The sequence below is a fragment of the Drosophila persimilis genome, unplaced genomic scaffold (genome assembly GCF_003286085.1).
Source record: "Drosophila persimilis strain 14011-0111.01,24,50 unplaced genomic scaffold, DperRS2 tig00000000-arrow-pilon, whole genome shotgun sequence".
NCBI classification, from domain to species: domain Eukaryota; kingdom Metazoa; phylum Arthropoda; class Insecta; order Diptera; family Drosophilidae; genus Drosophila; species Drosophila persimilis.
The window spans coordinates 579,032-598,596 of record NW_020825288.1 but is presented as its reverse complement, the minus strand read 5'-3'; the positions used below and the strand labels follow the sequence as shown (position 1 = coordinate 598,596).

General features: G+C 48.9%; 3 protein-coding genes across 6 annotated transcripts; all 3 read left to right on the top strand.

The window, feature by feature from the left end:
- Positions 1-124: 124 nt before the first annotated feature.
- On the top strand, positions 125-9,102 carry LOC6594783 (calcium-binding mitochondrial carrier protein Aralar1). Of its 4 annotated transcripts, none has more exons than XM_002020501.2 (10): positions 125-268; positions 5,090-5,242; positions 5,777-5,939; positions 5,997-6,088; positions 6,156-6,350; positions 6,413-6,636; positions 7,098-7,264; positions 7,344-7,462; positions 7,528-8,137; positions 8,206-9,102. In XM_002020501.2, exons 1-10 carry the CDS (start codon positions 203-205, stop codon positions 8,484-8,486), a joined length of 2,070 nt encoding a protein of 689 aa, XP_002020537.1. In that variant the 5' UTR covers positions 125-202; the 3' UTR covers positions 8,487-9,102. The 4 variants fall into 4 exon arrangements, with proteins under 4 accessions (XP_002020537.1, XP_026841334.1, XP_026841338.1 ...); XM_026985533.1 differs by lacking the exon at positions 125-268 and adding an exon at positions 1,550-1,908; XM_026985537.1 differs by lacking the exon at positions 125-268 and adding an exon at positions 3,842-3,862.
- A 657-nt stretch (positions 9,103-9,759) lies between these two features.
- On the top strand, positions 9,760-10,688 carry LOC6594784. The gene is made up of 3 exons (XM_002020502.1): positions 9,760-10,222; positions 10,280-10,482; positions 10,542-10,688. The coding sequence occupies exons 1-3, from the start codon at positions 9,760-9,762 to the stop codon at positions 10,686-10,688; spliced, it is 813 nt and encodes a 270-aa protein (XP_002020538.1).
- Positions 10,689-11,191: 503 nt separating this feature from the next.
- On the top strand, positions 11,192-19,519 carry LOC6594785 (corticotropin-releasing factor-binding protein). The gene is made up of 7 exons (XM_026984130.1): positions 11,192-11,605; positions 16,126-16,201; positions 18,080-18,351; positions 18,416-18,522; positions 18,591-18,709; positions 18,778-18,941; positions 19,000-19,519. Exons 1-7 carry the CDS (start codon positions 11,555-11,557, stop codon positions 19,240-19,242), a joined length of 1,032 nt encoding a protein of 343 aa, XP_026839931.1. The 5' UTR covers positions 11,192-11,554; the 3' UTR covers positions 19,243-19,519.
- Positions 19,520-19,565: the final 46 nt, after the last annotated feature.

Here is a 19,565-nt window from a genome sequence, read left to right as displayed (position 1 = left end):
TCCTCCCAGTGCAGCTGCAGCTGTCCTCCAAACAAAAATCTTTCCGTCGGTTATAGCTGGATTCGTTCTGGGAACCTTGTTAATAGTTTTTTAAGTGCAAACCTGTAAACCGAAGTGTTAATTCCTCCAAAGATTAGCAGATATTTATGCGTAAAAATCGATAAAAGAGCAACGTGCCCAGCCATCACCCCCACCGCTGATAATGCCCATGCACATCCCGGATCCACTTAATTGGATCCCTGCACCGCCAGCCGCTCAATGCCAAGAAGTAAGTGCACTGAAGAGGGGCCTTTAGGTCCCTGCCTCGAGTGTGCGCCAGTTTACGCCTTAATTACCCCCTCCCACGCAGCGCGAAAGCACAAAGAAAATTGAAAAGCCAGAGCCGGGGATTAGGTACTTGCCGGGGTCTAAAAATACGCCAGCAGCTTGGCAGGAAAAGGAAAAGCGTCGGCAGTAGGAAAACCATAAATAAATAGTGCGGGTGGGAGGTGTGTGCCTGTGTATGTGTGTGTGTGTGAATAGTGGAAAATAAGAATGGAATACGCGATGGACAGCTGTAAACTGATAACAGCTGAAGCCATCACAGGATGCAGTCCTCTCGCTCTGGCGAGCAGCTCCTACGTGACAACAAGAAAGTGGACTTGGAAGTGCAGTCCCCCGTGATTCACTCTGTGTCTCTCTCTGTGCCTGTGTCTGGTGGGAGTGAGGCGCCATAAAGGAGACACCCATACCCATGACATTTGGCTAACCTTCATGACAACGTCTGTCTGTTCGTGCTTCGCTTCCAGTAATTGTTCATTTCATTTAATGAAAACCCTCCTCCAGCTCCGGACAAAAGTCAAGGATAAGCACGCCTCCGAGGAGAGAGGCCACAGACGGCTCTGTTGAAATAGAGGCACAATTTCCCCCAGCCTCAGCCTCAGCTTTCCCGCGCTGACTCTATTTATAGATTCCCGAGTCGTCCCCCGCCCAACACGCTTCATTCACGTGTCCGCTGGCCAAGAGTCGGCAGGGCAGCCAACCGCACAGGCGCGGGCATGGGCACGTATGAGCAATATTTGTGATGGCTCTTTCCCACTGATTTGACTGCTCTCTGCTGCCCCTTCCACACATGTAAACAGTTGCACATTGAATGAATGCAAGGGAAATTCGACAGTTTCCCAAACCACTTGACACACGCACGCACAAAAGCCGTGACCTTGCCGCTCCAAATGTTTGTATGGGTGGCACCCTGAGTATACCCGAAGTGCCGAAGTTGCTTCCGCGAAGGCACTTCTATTATCAAATTTATGTTGTTTATGCCACCTCAAACCACCCCGAAGAGCTTTTATTGTTGTTCTACAGCTGCATTGCAGTTGGAAAAACAATAGCGAACCGAGTGCGAATATAAATTAAAATGATTTCAGAATGCAAGTCCGGAAAGTGCTCTTTCGTTCTTTCTTTCTCTCCCTGTCTCTCTCGCCATCGCTGTCGCTGGCTCGGGTGTTACTGGGGAAAAGCTCTCCGCCATCGGAATTGGAATCAGAATCGCGATTCAGAGTGGAAAAGCAACGCGTCGCCAGCGGATGACAGTCAGGGAAAAGCGAGAAAACGCGCGCGTCTCCAATACAAAACGAAACAGTGAACCAGTCGCGCTAAATACAAAAACACAGATCCGGTCAGGTCTCCACTGCACTCCCTCCATCCCATCCCCTCCCGCCACATTGGCAGGAGTACGAGTTGTGACGCGCAGCATAAGCAACAGTTGGAAGCAGACGCACAGAAGCGGGCTATCAATTGGATAAGTGACATAGAGATAGACGGATAGATATATCCCCCAGATAGCGCGAGTGTACGAAGTTCGCGAAGATCCAAGAGACTTTCCGATTGTGTTCATTCGATTAAGTGGAAATGCCGGATAAGGAAGAGGTAACGCCCGGAGAAGCTCCTAATTAAATAGATAGTGCTATTGGCAAGTGCCTTGAATAACTAATAATCACGAAACGAAACCGTATCCATATCCGAATCAGATAGAAGAAATATTACGAAATAGGAAAATGATAAATATTTAATATCTCCAAAAAGCTTTCTGGCGAAAACAAAACAATTATATAAAAAATAGAATAAAAAAAAATATCATAACGAATGAGAGCTTTCAGAGCGTCGCCTCTTCGGAAGGGACTTACTCTCCAGTCCGATGTCAAACAACTAAATCACCTTCAATCACCGAGATTGGTGTTGTGTTTGCTCTGCTCACGACTTTGGGAAAGTCACCGAGATAGCGGTCTGTTCTCTCTCTCTCTCTCTGTATCTCTCGCTTGCAGTTTTTGATCATTCCAGCAGCCAATGCTACATCACTATATCTCTTTATCTCTCTCTCTCTTGGTTTTGCCTCTATGTAAGAACATATATGTATGTACATATGTGTATATACGTAGTTCTGTCGTCAATTAGCTAGCGACAGCTGACTGCAGGCACACGGTGGCAGCCACTGCGTATACGTAATCCGCAAGTGGTCGTGCAGCTGCCGTTATTTCCCATGCTTCTCTCTCTCTATCTCTGCCCTCTGGCTGGGTATAGCTTTAATTGCATTTGGAGAAAAGTTATATCAGAGGCAGATTCATTGATTACTTTGGATTCCATTGATTTAAGGCTGAATTTGTCGTGATTCTCCTCCATGCTCCTCTCTCCCTCTCTGTCTCGGACAACTGCTGTTTGACTTCAGTGTCGGTACGGCTTGTCCCGCCCCCCAGTATAGGGGCCACAGCGACAGCCATTGCGATAATGAACTGCCGGATTGGCTGACCTTGAGATAAATTGCAAACAGAAACAAAAACTTTGGCGGTGCTGTCGCTGTCGCTGGCGCAACAAATTTCCATGGAGCCACAGACAGCTGCACACAAATACTATCGCAGTTTCAGTGACAAGCACGTGCCGCATGCTTCAGGCAGATACGGACAGAGGATAGAGGACGGAGGACGAAGGCGACCTGCTCCAGCGACCTTTGACTGCGCCTAGGAGGCAGAGCCTATACCAAGCGCAACTCATTATGCAAATGCAACAAAGCAGCAACAACAGACAGCATAGATACTTTGATATCGAAGGGTTTAACACACTGTCGTTCCCATGCCAGAGCTAATACAATACTTCCAAAAATTCTGCACGACCTGCTTAAAATATTGGGAGCAGCATAGGACTTACGCGAAGTCCTCTATTAATACTGATCTAAAGAAAATTTCAATATTTTTGTTCTAGTGATTCGAGTGCTACCCAGAAATACCCTCTGCAAGGGTATTACCGCACAACACAAACATAGACAGAAAACCGAAGAAAAAACACATTGGTGTCTGTCACATGGGTCGTACATACATATGTATTGTACATATGTGCACAATATTCCGCCTGTTGGCTCTGCTCGGCGAAAAAGAGGAGCGGAAACTTTTATCATGTCCATGAATATGCAAACTTTTGTACAGCAGTACGGGTATCTGTGGGATTTCAAGTTCAACCAATTGCATCCAGGCCGGAGCTGAGCGAAGCGTCCTTTGGTCATAACCCATTCAAATGGGTCTATTTCACGCCTGACTCAACTCAACCAGAAGTCGACGAGCTTTCTTTGGGAGAGCTTACATCGGGCCGGAGGGGAACATGATGCAAATAATCGCTCCTCAAGTGATGCGATTCTGCGGTTGAAGGAAATGCACAATGCACTTGTCTGGAATACTTAATGACATGGCATATGGTGCACCAAACTGTCGGCGAACGAATTCATTTATTCTGAATGCCCATCGATTGGGAAAAGTCAATACGACACTTTGAGGGATCCGGAGACAGCAGAAACAATAAATTAATACCATTTTAAGGTGCACGATAAAATATGTCGGTAAGGGATACTTTATCAAATTTTGCGATAGGTGAAAGAAATCGTGGAAAATTGGCACTATCTATTAGGTATTATCCAATTATATTTTCACATAATATGTAACATATATATACATATATATATATATATTATCATTGTCGATCCCCCTGACTATTACCAATCCTACTGTAAGCTTTCGGAAGTGTATAGGAGTTCGATCAAATGAAATTGCAAATACTTAATTATATCTCGAGCATTTCGAGGGATCCATTATAATTGTTTTTGTGCTTTCGCAGCTTCCATAATGAAATCTGTTTTTGTTTTTCGAAATTCGAAAATGAGAGCACTGGAGCTAGGTGGCCCCCCAGCAACCAGACGAATTCGAAGGGGTCTAAGGGGAATTACAATTACATTCGCTGGGTAATCGGATTACGTCAATGAATATTGATAAACGGGAATGGAATGATTGGATGTATTGTCATCGAAGCTTAACTTGTTGACGGGGCGGCGGGTGACCTTTCGATTATGTTACTTGTGCATCGATACGTCTTAAGAGAGCTCCAATAAAGAGAGCAGTAGCAGTATAGCAGCATAAGAGAGCCCCAAGAAGCACTATCTGCTCTGAGTCTCAGAGTTCATAAATTTGAGGTGAGGCATTACTAGAAGCTCTCTCATGGCAGAAGAACAGTTTTGTTTGTCGGTTTGCCACGAGGAAGGTAAACAGGAACAACAACAAAATCTATAGAAAGTGCCTCACCTTTCATAAGCGCACATTGGCAGCAGGCGTGAGCAAGAGCGTGCGAGCGATAAGCAAAAGAGTGGAAAAGATAAAAGTTCTCTCAGTTTTGTTCTCTCAGCATAACGTTAGTAGTGGTGGCTGCTTCGGCGCTGCTCATTAAGTTTGGAAACGCGAGGGGCACCAGTGGCCAGTGGGGATTGATGAGCTAATTGGGTACGAAACAACAGTAAAAGTGAAGCAGAAGCCAAAGCAGCAGCGGGAACAGCAGCAGCAGCAGCAACAACAGCAACAGCAACAGCATTAGAATGCCTCTGACTAAGAACTCCGTTACTGTAGGTTAATAATATTAATTGGATTGAGTGCGCAAAAAGCTTCCCTTCACATGTGACACGTGTTGCTTCTGTTCTGCGGCCCAAGAGAGCGCGGACCAGAGAGCACTCTCATATCATCGCCCTTTTAATCATCGTCTCAAATTCTTTTTCTCTCTCTCTCATTGTTTCTTTCCGCAGACCCCCTCGTTCTTGAAGCGCGCCGGCACCGACAAGCTGCGCGAGGTCTTCCTCAAGTACGCCTCTCTGCAACGGGATGGGGAGCACTACATGACCAGCGAGGACTTTGTCCGTCGTTTCCTCGGACTCTTCTCGGAGGCTGCATTTAATGACGTAAGTACTGTCGCCGCCGCTGCACTCCTCGGGTCATTGCAAGGTTATTCGACGCGACTGATAAGGCGTCATTGTACAAGAAGCGGACATGGTTTATCAGCACGTGAACTCCCTTAGACAGCACCAGCCTGCTTGGAACTCTCGTAGACAGCCCCAACCTGGTCGGATCCCCCGTAGACAGCTGTTACCTGCCCCATAAATCACTGCCACTGATTCACGTACAGCCCTTGACCCACAGTAAGTGGACGGCAGCTCCCGTATTGGGTATGCGCACACCCGAATGGGTATAATCACTTGATTGCCTCGTGCCCGGCAGTCCAACGTCACAGATTCAGTTTTAATTGGACGCTTATCAGCCGCGGACCGATTTACGGCCTGAGCACTAAACGGGCGATCGGACCGGGGGGAGCTGAATTCTGATTTCTAGGTGCTGAAGTCTGCGGGGTAACGCTCTTTTCTACATTTATCTTCCACGGATAATCATAACGAGTTTTGCTACCGGTCTAATGTCCAACACGATCCGCACCTTTGCAGGATTCGGTACGCCTGCTGGCAGGCATCGCGGACACAAGCAAGGATGGACTCATCTCGTTCTCGGAGTTCCAGGCATTCGAGGGCCTGCTCTGCACCCCGGACGCACTCTACAGGACCGCCTTCCAGCTGTTTGACCGCCAGGGCAACGGAAACGTCTCCTATGGTGAGTGGCTTCCGATATTCCAGTCGAATGAAACCTAAACACGCATCTCTTTTACAGCCGACTTTGCTGAAGTCGTACAAAAAACCGAACTGCACTCAAAGATACCGTTCAGCCTGGACGGACCCTTCATCAAGCGCTACTTTGGTGATGTACGTAGAGGCTGCTGCACTCCATTCGCAACTTTAACCTATAATGATACCTATCTGAATCGCATAGAAGAAGCAACGCCTCATCAACTATGCTGAATTCACGCAACTGCTGCACGACTTCCACGAGGAGCACGCCATGGAGGCATTCCGCAGCAAGGATCCAGCTGGCACTGGATTTATTTCCCCCCTAGACTTCCAGGACATCATAGTTAAGGTCAAGCGGCATTTACTCACACCCGACGTCAAGGACAATCTGGTGGCGGTTAGTAGATGAACCTTCCTCCTTTCACTGTTCCCAAAATAATGGACCATTCTGCTGTGCAGGTCACGGAGGGTCACAAAGTGAGCTTCCCCTACTTCATCGCATTTACCTCGCTGCTGAACAACATGGAGCTGATCAAGCAGGTATACCTGCAGGCCACCCAGGGCAACCGATCCGAGCCCGTCACCAAGGACCAGCTCCTGTATGCGGCCCAGACGATGAGTCAGATCACGCCCCTGGAGATAGACATTCTCTTCCAGCTGACGGGGACCGTCCAGCAGACGGGGTAAGAGATCATCCCTGAGCTTCGTTAGGGGGTGACTTGTGGTTTTATGTGAAAGATTGTGAGAGTGGGTGAAAGAATACCTATGTCCGTGAAATGTTTGGGATCCCTTAGTTGAATGTCAATCAAAATGTGCTAATCGTTGCATCTTTGTATCTTTTCTCTCCATCTGTTTATCTGTATCTGTTTCTCCCCTCCTGCATTGCACTCCTCGAAATTGTTCCGCGTTTCATCTCGATATCAGGTGGTGGAAGCGCAAGAAGCGCAAGGCTGCTACGCGTAGGCAAGTGAAGTGGTCCCTGGTCTCAGTTTTGTTTTCGTTATCCAAGTATCCGAGTATCCCCACCTCCCAACCACCCAGGCATAACCATAACCATAACCAGTCGTTGTCTATAAGCCCATGTCCATAAGATCCCACTATAAGAGCAGCTTCATTAATCCTTGGCCATTTATCGTCTCCACAGGCGAATCGACTACAGCGACCTCAGCAACATTGCGCCCGAGCACTATACCAAGCATATCACACATCGCCTCGCCGAGATCAAGGCCGTGGAGAGCCCCGCCGACCGCTCGGCCTTCATCCAGGTGCTGGAGAGCTCCTACCGATTCACCCTCGGCTCCTTTGCTGGAGGTGTGTACTCCATCCATCATGAAACACCCTATTCCCCGATGATGATAATCCACTTGCTGCCTCTCTGCCTCTGTTTTAGCTGTGGGGGCTACTGTGGTCTACCCCATCGATCTTGTGAAGACGCGCATGCAGAACCAGCGGGCTGGCTCCTACATCGGGGAGGTGGCCTATAGGAACTCCTGGGACTGCTTCAAGAAGGTGACTATTCCTGATCTCTAAATTATCACTCTCCAACACTGACCACACTCCCCACACTCCCAAAGGTCATTCGTCACGAGGGCGCGTTGGGTCTGTATCGAGGCTTGCTGCCCCAGCTGATGGGTGTGGCACCGGAGAAGGCCATCAAGCTGACGGTAAACGATCTGGTGCGCGACAAGCTCACGGACAATCGGGGCAACATCCCGCTGTGGTCCGAGATCCTTGCTGGAGGCTGTGCGGGTGCCTCCCAAGTGGTATTCACCAATCCGCTGGAGATCGTCAAGATCCGGCTGCAGGTGGCGGGTGAGATAGCCAGCGGCAACAAGATTCGTGCCTGGTCTGTGGTCCGGGAGCTGGGTCTCTTCGGCCTCTACAAAGGAGCCCGTGCCTGTCTGCTGCGCGATGTACCCTTCTCGGCCATCTACTTCCCAACCTACGCCCACACCAAGGCTATGATGGCCGACAAGAATGGCTATAACCACCCGCTGACCCTGCTGGCCGCCGGAGCCATTGCCGGAGTTCCCGCCGCCTCGCTGGTCACGCCCGCTGATGTGATCAAGACGCGCCTGCAGGTGGTGGCTCGGTCCGGTCAGACGACCTACACGGGCGTCTGGGATGCCACCAAGAAGATCATGGCCGAGGAAGGTCCCCGTGCGTTCTGGAAGGGCACAGCAGGTACGAATAATATCTCTACGTGTCGAAGCTCCAAACTATAATTTCTATTCTGCTTGTTTCTCCTTCAGCTCGTGTCTTCCGGTCGTCGCCACAGTTCGGCGTCACCCTTGTCACCTACGAGCTGATGCAGCGCCTCTTTTACGTAGACTTTGGCGGCACCCAGCCCCGCGGATCCGAGTTGCTTAAGCCCGCCACTTCGCTAGAGAGTGCTGCAACGCAGGACCACATCGGAGGCTACAAGGCGGCAGTGCCTCTCCTGGCCGGCGTCGAGTCCAAGTTCGGCCTGTACCTGCCGCGTTTCGGTCGTGGAGCCGCCGCTGCCACGCCCGGCACAACGACTGCCTCCTGATTGTACTTGCGCCATCGCCTGCCCAGCGCCCCATAGTCCAAGAGTTGTCCCGCAGGATTGGGGCGATCCGAGCAGAGCAGTGGTGCACAGTTAGAAAAAAGAGCATATATTTTTTGCTAGGACGCGTTTACACACACATACACACACACACAGAGAAGCACTGAAGATTTTTCTAACGTTTAGGCGGGGAAGATCGAACCGGAGATCGTCCGAATATATAGTACTATTGTATCTGAAAAACGGGAGCGAAAAACTGCCCTTGTGGCAGTCGACTCTTAACAACTGTTTCTACGTACACGCAAACCAAAAGAAAAAGAAAACCATAGGAAAATGTATGTATATTAAAGATTTTATGGGGAGACTCTATTTAGGAAAGTGTAGAACTGTTTTTTGTAAACTTTGTTAACTAGTTAAAAAATCTAGAGCCACTAAATTACCTACCAATTACCAACCCAATCACTGAACGTCAACTTTTGCACTCAATGGAACTTTTAAAGCGTAATCCTTCTAATCTTAATACGAATTTGTTCAAAACAACTATCAAGCAAAGGAAATGCAATGAATGACCTCTTAGCTAATAAAGAATAAACCAATAAACTTTATGTTGAAAACAAAATTATCTGGAATTATTATTAAAGAATCCCATATACAGTATAAGGTATCTTCGACAGACCTTCTCTGTTCCCTTTTCAATGTCCTAGTTCCCTCTACCAACTGCTAAAGAAACTAGCTCGTGCTCGGAGATACCATACATATCTAGGGTTCCGCCCCTGAACGATGCTCGCTATTGAAAGCTACTTGCCAACTCAATCGAGCGGCTAATACATGAGCAACTGTCACTGACACTGCCACTACTCCATCCTCAGCCACAGCCACATGCTAACAGGGCCAAAACGCATCTGATTAGAATCGTGGGGAATAATTTGCAAATCGATGTTGACAAGTTAATTCCATGGCGGGCCATGGCTGCCTTTCTAGGCCGCCTCCGATCGGCCAGACTCAGACTCGGTTTCGAAGTCAGCTGCCACGCCCTCGCCATCGAAGGTACCCGTTGACCATGACCGCCAAAAGCCAGGTCTCGAGACCAGGCGACCGTTAGAGAGCAGACGAGAGCATATTAGGGCAGAGTAGACGGTACCCATCGTCTCTGGCCTAATGACCGGGTGCACTGGACGAGATCGGTCTCCGATCAATGACCATCAGTTGTCCATAAAAAGTGTGTGGACATAGGCGCAGCAGATGCAGTTTCGATTCCGACTTCGAAGGCAAGACAATGCGAATGAAAGCGGTTCTAGTTTTGATAGTGGGAGGATGCCTCCTAGCGCAGTTTGTGGCTGGATCTCCTCAGGCGGATGCCACATCGGATACGCATACGCATACGGATACGGATAGGGACTCCCGCATGTCATGGATAGCCCAGCTGCGGCAGCTGCGGAGCGATCTGCGGGAGTGCTATCGATCTGGAACGTCTCCTAGCCTGTGGTCCTGCTTTCGCTCGCGCAGTCTGCGCCTCTTTGATGGCATCATGGCTGCCCAGGAGATTCCGCTCTACGAGGGCGTGCGCCTGGTGTCCGGTCCTAATGACTCCGCGCATTCGCTGGGAGCTGGAGAGGAGCGCACAGACCTTAAGCATCTCACCTGGTTCGATCAACTGGCCGTCAGTCTGGCCAAGGGGCTCACCACGCACACACTTCAAGTAAATCTGGGAAAGCTGACGGATCGGTATCTCAGCAGCGGTAGGTTCAATCGATTTCCATTCGGACTTCTGATGCATTTCTTTTCTCATGTCGCAGAGGCAGCCACCTCAGAGCTTGTGGGAAGCGCTCGTCTGAGGAGACATCGCTACAACATGATCATCACGATGATGTTTGGAGTCACCGCTCTAGGGGCTATCCTCGTGCCCATGGGCTTCCAGATGCTCTCCATAGTCAGTGGAAAGGCCCTGCTATTGGCTAAGATGGCCCTGCTGCTGGCCTCCATCAATGGACTGAAGAGGGTAAGTGTCTGTCATGGGTCTAGGGTCTGATCTGATTCAAGTTTCACTCGTTCTCGTAGGTGGCCAACAATGGTCTACACTACGGACTCTACCATGTGCCAGGGGAGCATCTGGGCGGGTACTACGATAGAGGGGATGTTAACCATCCACGGAATGTGCCCATACCTGTGGCCATGTCCCCTTCCCTGGATATGGGCCTAAAGTAGGACTAATCCCACAAGGTACCCTTTTTGATAAGTAAAGATTTAAACTAAAAGATTTCTGTAATTTCCAAAGTACTATACGCACTTATGTTAATTCAAATAAAAGCCGTTTCTCAGTTAAAAGAGCTTTTAGCAGAGCTTTCTTGTTCTCTCTTTGTTGGCAACGATATGCTTCCGGTAACTCACCAAAAAAAGCTTTAGAAAGGGGAATTTGAAAGCAGCGGCAAGCATTTCAAATGCCGTTTGCCGATGCGAATGGAAAATGAATGAAGAAATGGAAAATAAACTGAATGAGGGAGAAAACAGAAACGGAAATCCAATGGAAGACCAAGGAACTTTCGTAGGACAATGGACAAAGCGTTCATCGACAGATGACAGCGACAGCCATGCAGCATCGGGAGTGGGAGTGAAACTACACCCAGGACGAGGGCTATAAAAGGAAAGGCGCCACTGATAAGGGCCAACACTCTGTCGTCGTGCGGCAGCGTTGACGCATCGTCCTGGACCATTCGACCAGCGGAAGTAGCACCAGCACCAGGCCTGCACTGCATCGGTTTCTGCCCGTCCCTTAACGGTTTCTTCATCCAAATTCAAACCCGCATCCAGTATACGCCGCGTGTCCCCGTCCGCTTCGCGTGCTTTTGTCGTTCATTTCGCGCTTTAATGAAGTTATTGAGTGCGTGATTCCGCTTCTAATCTTTGGAATCGGCTTAGGACGCTGCTCTGTTCAGGCAAAGGATCAAAGCGGCAGAACCGGACGCGACACTTTTGGGCCGTCCGCTAATTGAAAAGCGGCCTTCAGTGGAAACTCCAGTTCCCAAGGCAATTGGCAATTTCACGCCTCAGCTTAACCCGCGAAAGCCGTCGCAATGAAGCTGGTCGTTTACCTCTACTTGTCCATGATTGTGCTGGGCGTTCAGGTGAGTGTCGTGTCTTGTCGTCTCGAATTCGGGAGGAAGGAAATGCGGCCACACGCCCGTAATTCGATCAACAAGTTGGGCCAACTTTTGTTTCGTCTTTTGCCCTAATGACTTGATCTAATTGGTTCCCTCTGGGATGTGGATGTGGATTGTGTGGCCTCTGATTGATTGATTCCCGTTCGCAGCGTGTGTCGTGTTGTGTCGCCTTATTGCCAAAGTTTTCAGAGCCTTTCGACTTCTGGCTTCTGCCAAAGAAAATATTACCCTCATTAGAGTCACGTTGCAAGCTAGGCCTCGAACTCTTCAGATTGGAGTGATTGCGGGCTGGAAAGCAATTTATGAATGCCTTCAGCGTGGGCAGGCTCAATCGGGTCATCAGGTCAAACTTTCAGCCAACACAAATAAATATTTAATTTCACTGGAGAATGGGGAGTGCGAGAATCCGGAAAAGGGGAATGAGAATAGCCCGAATCCTGCAAAAGTTTCCTCCGACATTTGGCTGCAGACAAATCAGCTAATTATGATTGAGACTCGAATAAGAGAGATATCAGGTCTTAAAATAGCAAATCGAATCCATCTTTCTTTGGGGGAAAAAAAGGGACGGAAGGAGCTATGAGCTATCCATCCATCACCTTGCTCGTTTCCGATATGTTTGCTCAGGTGCAACTTTGTCTCCGACCAAGACCGCAGTCAAAGTGGGATAAATGTAAATTTTCCCACCTGCCACTGAGCCGAACAGAACAGAACCGAACCGAACCCTCCCCACAGCAGTCCCCAGTGGGAGGGGCAAAAAAAAACCAACAGAACAGTCACACGCAGGGAAAACCTGAACGGAAAAGCGATTTCACTTGATGAGCGTAGTGCAGTGAAACTGCAATGCAGCCTGCCTGCCTGCGACAGTCGTTCTTTGTGTGGCCAGTGACTACTCACTCAGAATGGGATACGAGATTGCATTCCTGTCCCCCTGTGGTGTCCATTCCCCCTGGGAGCCCATCACTCGAAGTGCGTTTAAATGCCGCATGTTGACACCGACGCTTTGGCACTTTACAGCCATTTACGCCAGGACATGACTTGACCCCGCCCACAGCCACACCCCTGTCCATGTTTGGGTTCTCCTCTTCCTACTGAAGAATCCACTCTCGCACGGGAAACATGTGAGGGCGATAACAATTAAAACATCAATGTCAAAACCACTAGAAAGGAGCAGAATACGTAGAAGAGAAATGTGTGTAGGAGCAGTATCCACCCTAGAGATGTCTTCACCAATTGCTTCGGTCTCGAATTGGAGCGTCGCAAGAAGGTTGAACCCAAGAGATAATTGGCTATGTATTTTCGCCGTCTCTACTCCAGATTTCAGTAGATCTGTTATAATTGGAGACCCTTATGTGGAACAAGAATACATAAGTATTCTTGAAGATTGAACCGAAGGAACCACCTTTAATTCGAGTGCACTCCCTTCGATGGCCATGAGTTCTCCTCTAATTGGTTTAGCTACAAACAAAAGGTTAATCTTATGCTAAACTATGCGGATTGTATAGTGCAAACTCCCTCCAATTTCCATATGTTCTGTCCTCCCAACAGGTGCGCTAAATTTATGCCGGGTTACCGATTTCCTTCTTGCAGAATTGTGAATAAATCTGCGTTGCCAAATGTTTAATAAAACTTATACACATGTCGAGAAGACCCTGTGTACGTGTGTGTGTGTGTGTATGCGTGTGGGAGGTGTGATTTGAGGCAGAACTAATTTCCGTCCTGGCAGCGGGTTTCTTCTTTTGCATGCAGCAGCTGCAAAGGGATTCACATGCACGACGTTATATCGAATTTCTGGTTCCAGGAGAAGAGTTACTCTTCTTGTAGACACCTTCCAGACCCAGGCTTCCCCTTTTCTAATTTATGATAAATTGCATTTCACACTTCATTTGTGATTGCGGAAAATTAATTAAAGGATTAAAGCCAATGACGCTCTCGTCCAGCGGTGCGTGTGCGTAATCGAATTCATTTGCGGCTTTCGGCTGTTTGTGGGTTGTCAATGTTAAGAAGCTCTCTAATTGGAGTAGAACGTTGGATGAGCTGTCGATGGTAATTGAACAAGTCCTCGCTTTGAGGGAGCTGCTTTTGGTGAAAGTTTTGAAAGTGAAGGAGCATCTTCCATCGCTAAGCCCGCTGTGAACGCACCAATTCGTTCCGCATAAGTCCTTCCGTTCGCAGCTCATTTCAAGGCGATTCATTTCGACTTGGAGCAATGCTAAATGCTAATACTCCATTGGGTTCCGGCATTATGCGCATATTTGAGCCACCATTACTCTGTTAGCGGAATCCTTCCACAGAGATTCCTTGAGTGAAACTTATGCTGGCCATAAATGCGTCTGAATAGTTGATGATTGGACAGCATTCAATGGCAGCCTGTTGCTGCTCAGTACATCACTTACATCACTTATTCATGGTCAGAAAGACTCTTCTCCGGCTCTCCTGTTCGGAAAGAGTCCTGTCGCCTTTGAAGATGCCTCATTACTTAGTCATGCCGCCACCATAGACTCCCACACCACGCAGTCCTACACAATGGCCTGATGGAACGATGCCGAGGATGCAGACTGGAGTGTTTGCCGAACTCAGGGATTACTACTGAAGCCCCTTCCGCCATGTGTAAAGTCAATATTTGCCTGGGCCCCAAAAAGGATGTTGTGAAAGAGAAGGAGAGGCTCTCAAGGTGCTTCCGTCGCTTCCGCTGCCGAAGCCGCGTAGGTGTCGCAATCCGCTCCGCTGTCGCAAGCAACTTTTAATGAAGTCACAAATATTTGGGGAATTTTGAATCCCGGCCATACCTGACACGCATATCCTTGGCTAATTAGCGAGACCCAACAGAGACAGAACAAAAGATTCCACAATGACGACCTTGAAAGGAAGACAACACAGCCACCAGCCAGTAGATCAGCTCCGTAGCCGAAATACCGTTCCACCTTAAGCCGTGCATTGTTTGAGCCTCGGAATTGACTTACTCTCTGAACAAGAGACTCATTAATCAATGCAAGCGACTCTTGAACTGCGCAAAAGATGAATGAACAATTGCTAATAATAAAAAGAATACCTGATGCTCTTGCGGATAATGGAATGGAGACGACAGGGAAGTGAAGTTGAACTGAAAGGAAGAGGTAAAGGGTGAATGCCATCGAATGGCTGAGGGAGATATTTTATTCTTAGATTCGTGACTTCTGCTGCCTCGTGGTGCTCCCCCTCTGGCCAGGATTGGCTCCTTTGAATGGATCCCCGTGGCAACTCTCTGATAGCCATCCAACCTTGGCTCGGGTCTAACGCAGATGTTGCTGCTTCTGGGAGCAGCTGGCGCAACTTTCTCATTTGTTGGACAAAGGCTTTCTGGATACCCCTCTCTGGGGGCCAATCCCAATCCCGAATCCCGAATCCAAATCCGACACTGTGATTATGCAAATGAGGCAGCGTCAAGTGTGTTCAAAGGGATCATGTTTATTATTTATTTACCGCCTGTTGACAGTTTATCGAGACTTGGAAGAGTCTCGATTCCCGTATTCCCCTCTCCACTGCACACTCCCACTCTACGGCGAATGTGCGTCGAAGGATGATTCGTGACGTCAGGGAGGCAACAATTTTTTTTGTCAGGGTATAGCAGGGCTTAGGCTTAAAGCTTCGGCTTTGGCCAAAACCGCCACTAATTGACAGTTCCATAACGGGCGGCTCGTTAAGGGCAAGCTCTCGAGTGTTGCGCAAACAATTAACCAAAATCCGAACGTTTTTTGTTCCTCCAGCGGAATTATTAGAGCGTCGACATTTATCACCCCCTCTCCTTAGGGGATACACCATTAGGAGGGTGGGCGCCTCCAGGCGTTTTCAATTAACAAGAAAATCAGCGCAAATGTACCTCCAATCAATCATAAAAAGCCAAAAGGCAGGCCCAAGAAAGGGACCCAAAGATGAAAGTTATTTTGCCCTGGTCGGGACGGTTTTAACTTTTAACTTTTCCAGCGATTTGTCAGGCTTATAATGTCCCTTCACCCATGAGCCCTGCCCCTCCCCCATCAGGGGAGCTGAGCACGTGCCGGGCGTCATCTGCTCCGATTCTTGTTTATTGGCAAATCGTGTGTGGTCGTTTAATTAAAACCCGGCTATTGTCCTCTGCATTGGCTGACCTCTGTCCCTGCTGCCATTCTCCCTTCCCCGTTGCCCCTCTGCATTTGCATTGTGGTGGCGGGCCCCTAAGTGCCAGGCCGCATTAGAGAGCTGCCCCCCGCTGGGGCACAACTACAGAAGTCGGTGGGCATTAGCAGCGGACAACCCGCTGATCCTTTGCTGGCTTCTCCTTCCCCCATTTGGGGTGTCTGTCTTTTGTGTTGGCTGAATGGCTCAATGGCTGAAAGGAGACGGAGACGGAGACGAAGACGTAGACCCTGATCTGACTGCTACGTTCCGTTGCATGGGCTGCCATTTGCCAGAGGGTTTCCAATTTAGGTCTCGTCTTATATGCTCCTTTTACTTTCTTTCCGTTTCAGGCATGGCCCAGTGTGAAGCGCTCCTTTGAGCTGTACCCCAGCCCGGCGATGCCGCACAATGTGCACACGGTGGCAGGTAAGTGAAGCACTCCAAGCAGCTCAGTAACACGCACGAAGGGCGGAAGGGCGGAAGCAAAGTCAACTTTTGAGTCAAGTGCCTCGGGGCTAAAGGGGGACTGTGACAAGTTTTAAGCGCCTTCAAAACCTTGTTTGCTTCTTGTCGCAGCTAAAATTGTCTCTCAAATTGATTTTCGCATAAGTTGTGTTCGGGTTGGCTTCCTGTTGGTGCCGTTTCCCTTTCCCTGGTCGGGCCACATGTCGTATACGCAATTTATTCACCACAGCAACAGGAACAGGAATTCATTGATCATCCAAATTCAAATAAAAGTGCACTCCCCATTTGACCAAATGGAAGAAATCAAATCTGTGGCCACTCCAAATGTCAATAGAGCTGAATGAAATATTGGGATTCCGATGTAGGGAAACTTAATCAAATTCGGGAGTGGCACCTCGTGCCACTCGTACAAAAACTCTTCCCTCCCATCCCTTCACAGGATAATCGTCAAAGCAACCGCATGGGAAGCTAGGGCCAAACAGAAAGTTGCATCAAAATCAGCATCATCCTCAGTCGAGGCATCCACAAATCTGTGGCAATGCCGATTTATAATTGCTTTTATTTATAGCCAGGACAACGGTAAAGGTAAACTTCAGGGGGGAGGGGGTGTTGGAGGGTACCCCATGGGAACGACGTCACCGTGAAGTTTCCAGGAAAAGCAATTTTGTAGAATTTGCAAAAATATCATTTCGATTCACAAATGAGTTGCCGTAATCCAGGTTTGAGTTAGACCAAAGGTAGAGGGAGCACAGCAATTCGTTTTTATTGAAGCTGTAAAAACGATACTAATAAATATGGACTAGGATTCAAATGCTAATTCTAATCATTGGATACTAGCTCGAACTTGAACTCTCTTAATTTTGTCATCAGCCGCAGATTTTGCATTCAATTTTTGACCGGCAAAAGTTGACTGCCCTGAACTTCTGGCGGTCAAAGAATGTGCAATAAGTAGCGAACTTGAACAAACGCGTATGCTATGAATCTTTGATAAATATGGGAAACTCGCCTTTGTATTCAAAGCTAAAACCAATTCGAAGACCTCACACAGACATATTTTATGATTGTTCGTTCGTTTGCTCCGCATCCGGTTATGATTATTAAACGATAATGTCTAATCAATTATGGATAATGTTCATTTAATTGTAATTCGCAATAAATTGATATGTTAAAAGTCCCGAAATGCGACCACTCAAAAGCAATTAGCGAGTCTCATAAACAAATTGGCGCCAAGTGGCACGCGTGCACTCCACTTCCACTCCTATCCACTCCTTCCCTTCCTCTACGTAGACTAGTGCCTTCCGAGGGATTCCAGAGGGATGCACCCACACACAAACCCGCAGAGGCGGAGACGGTGACGAAAACGGAGTATGTGACAAGCATTGAGAACAGGACCAAAAACGAAGTCAAGAAGCAGTAGTTTGATTGTTTTTTTTTTTGTTTTTTTTGTGTGTTTGCTCTTTGTGGGCGGGATATGTGAACGGTTCTCCATCCCCTGCTTGTGTGTATGTGTGTGGGCTTGTGAGCCCAAGTCTGGCTAATAATTCCGGCCATAAATCAGCCAACGATGGCCGGGTATTAAGTGGATGCGCATGATAAATTAATTGTTGCAAAGCCATTGGACAAGAGAGGATAGGGGGATGCGTGCCCGGGAGCGAGGCAGTCAAAGGGGATTTCAATTACGACTCCCCAAAGCCACACTCCCACTATATGTTAGCTCTCCTATTCCGACAAATTGGTTTCGGTTTCAGTTACGGCTTTTGTTAGAGTGTTGCCTGGGGCATTTGAATGCATTAAAGTCATTAAATCGATCCAACTCCTTCCACCTCAACCTCTACGCAGAATGCATGCACGTGGCCTCCGAGGCAGGTGACTACATCTTCAAGAAGCTGGCCCCCTTGCCCGGTCTCAACCGGGAAGCGGCGCTGCTCGAGCTGGAAGCCGTTGCAGCTGCTGGAGCTGGTCAGGGACTGGGACTGGAATCGGGACTGGGAGTGGGAGTGGAAGAGCAGCCCGAGGTCTGTGGCCTGTATGTGATTGGGGAGCCCGACACAATTGTGGAGATTACAATGAAGCACTACGACGCCAACTGCGAGACAGGAGCCCTCATGGCGGTAAGTTAAGCCAGTAGGATTCCCATATGAAGCTCCTCCTTGATCTTCCACATTCCATCCGCAGTTTGTTGATGGCTGGGAGCTGAACGGTGAGTACTTCCCGGGCATCAAGGATCACCATCGACCGCTGGAGGAGCGTGTCTACGAGTTCTGCAACAACTACAAGCAATGGTGCGCGTGTATCCTCATTTGGGGACTTTGGGGACTCTTTATAAATACAATTCTCCGTTGCTTTTTAGGCCCCGTATCAGCAACAAGAAGTTCTTCCGATCCAGCCAGAATGCCGCCCTGCTCCAGTATCGCATCCCCGGCCGAGGCTCCTTCGTGGCCAACGTGCGCTTCCACAAGATCACACAACGTGAGTCGCCAGTCTGCTCCTCCCACAGTGCCCTCCCACATCTCCCCCAACCTTTCTCTGTCCAACAGCCTGCAATGTACTGGTCCAGGACACCGCCGCCGTCTACAAGATGACAAACTTTGGACAAGCCCGCAACTGCACCATCTCCGCGCTCTTTCCGGCCGTCGTGTCTTTGGCCAGTCTGCGGATCGGCGGCAAGGGTGTGCGAACGCAGCCGAAGGTTAACTATGACGTAAGTATTGAAGGGCGTAGGCCGCTCGCTCTTGGGTAATCTCTCCCCTCCCTCCTAGTGTCAGACGTTCGGGGATCGCCTGGAGATCGGCGGGTCCTCTGGTCTCGATGCCAATGGCTTGGAGCTCGCCAGCGCCGTGTGTGGAGCCGGAAATGAGCCTGGACCCGAGCAGGCAATTTTTTGCGGGGTGAGCACCGTGCGCCTGGTGTCCACGGGCCGCTACCAGAACCAGGCAGCCCTCATCCTCCGCAAGGCCGATGAGCAGGACCTCGACATCGCCACGCTCATGTGCGCGCTCTAAGCGACGTCCTGGACTCGTTCCACCTGTGTATATGTATGTACAAAAGCAACGGCAGCGACAGCGGCAGGGGCAGAAGACGAAGCGAAGACAAAGACGAAGACACCCCCTCCCCGGACTCCATCGTAGTGCTTAAACCCAAACTAAAACTTAAACTTAATCCAAGCTATTAGTAATTCGCAAAGTATTCGCTACCCGAGAGGCATCTTGGGACTCTCTATATATGTACTATATATATATATATGTATATCGAACATTCTGAGTGTTGACTACCAGAATCGTGTGTAGTTATTGCCACCCCCGCCAATCCCATCCATCCAACCCTC

Coding starts and splice junctions, on each gene's coding strand:
- LOC6594783 (XM_002020501.2), top strand. CDS start 203: ATGCCCATGCACATCCCGGATCCACTTAATTGGATCCCTGCACCGCCA. Junction 5,940..5,996: donor CAACGGAAACGTCTCCTATG/GTGAGTGGCTTC, acceptor TCTCTTTTACAG/CCGACTTTGCTGAAGTCGTA. Junction 8,138..8,205: donor GTTCTGGAAGGGCACAGCAG/GTACGAATAATA, acceptor TTTCTCCTTCAG/CTCGTGTCTTCCGGTCGTCG.
- LOC6594784 (XM_002020502.1), top strand. CDS start 9,760: ATGCGAATGAAAGCGGTTCTAGTTTTGATAGTGGGAGGATGCCTCCTA. Junction 10,223..10,279: donor GGATCGGTATCTCAGCAGCG/GTAGGTTCAATC, acceptor CTCATGTCGCAG/AGGCAGCCACCTCAGAGCTT. Junction 10,483..10,541: donor CCATCAATGGACTGAAGAGG/GTAAGTGTCTGT, acceptor TCGTTCTCGTAG/GTGGCCAACAATGGTCTACA.
- LOC6594785 (XM_026984130.1), top strand. CDS start 11,555: ATGAAGCTGGTCGTTTACCTCTACTTGTCCATGATTGTGCTGGGCGTT. Junction 16,202..18,079: donor CAATGTGCACACGGTGGCAG/GTAAGTGAAGCA, acceptor ACCTCTACGCAG/AATGCATGCACGTGGCCTCC. Junction 18,942..18,999: donor AGCCGAAGGTTAACTATGAC/GTAAGTATTGAA, acceptor CCTCCCTCCTAG/TGTCAGACGTTCGGGGATCG.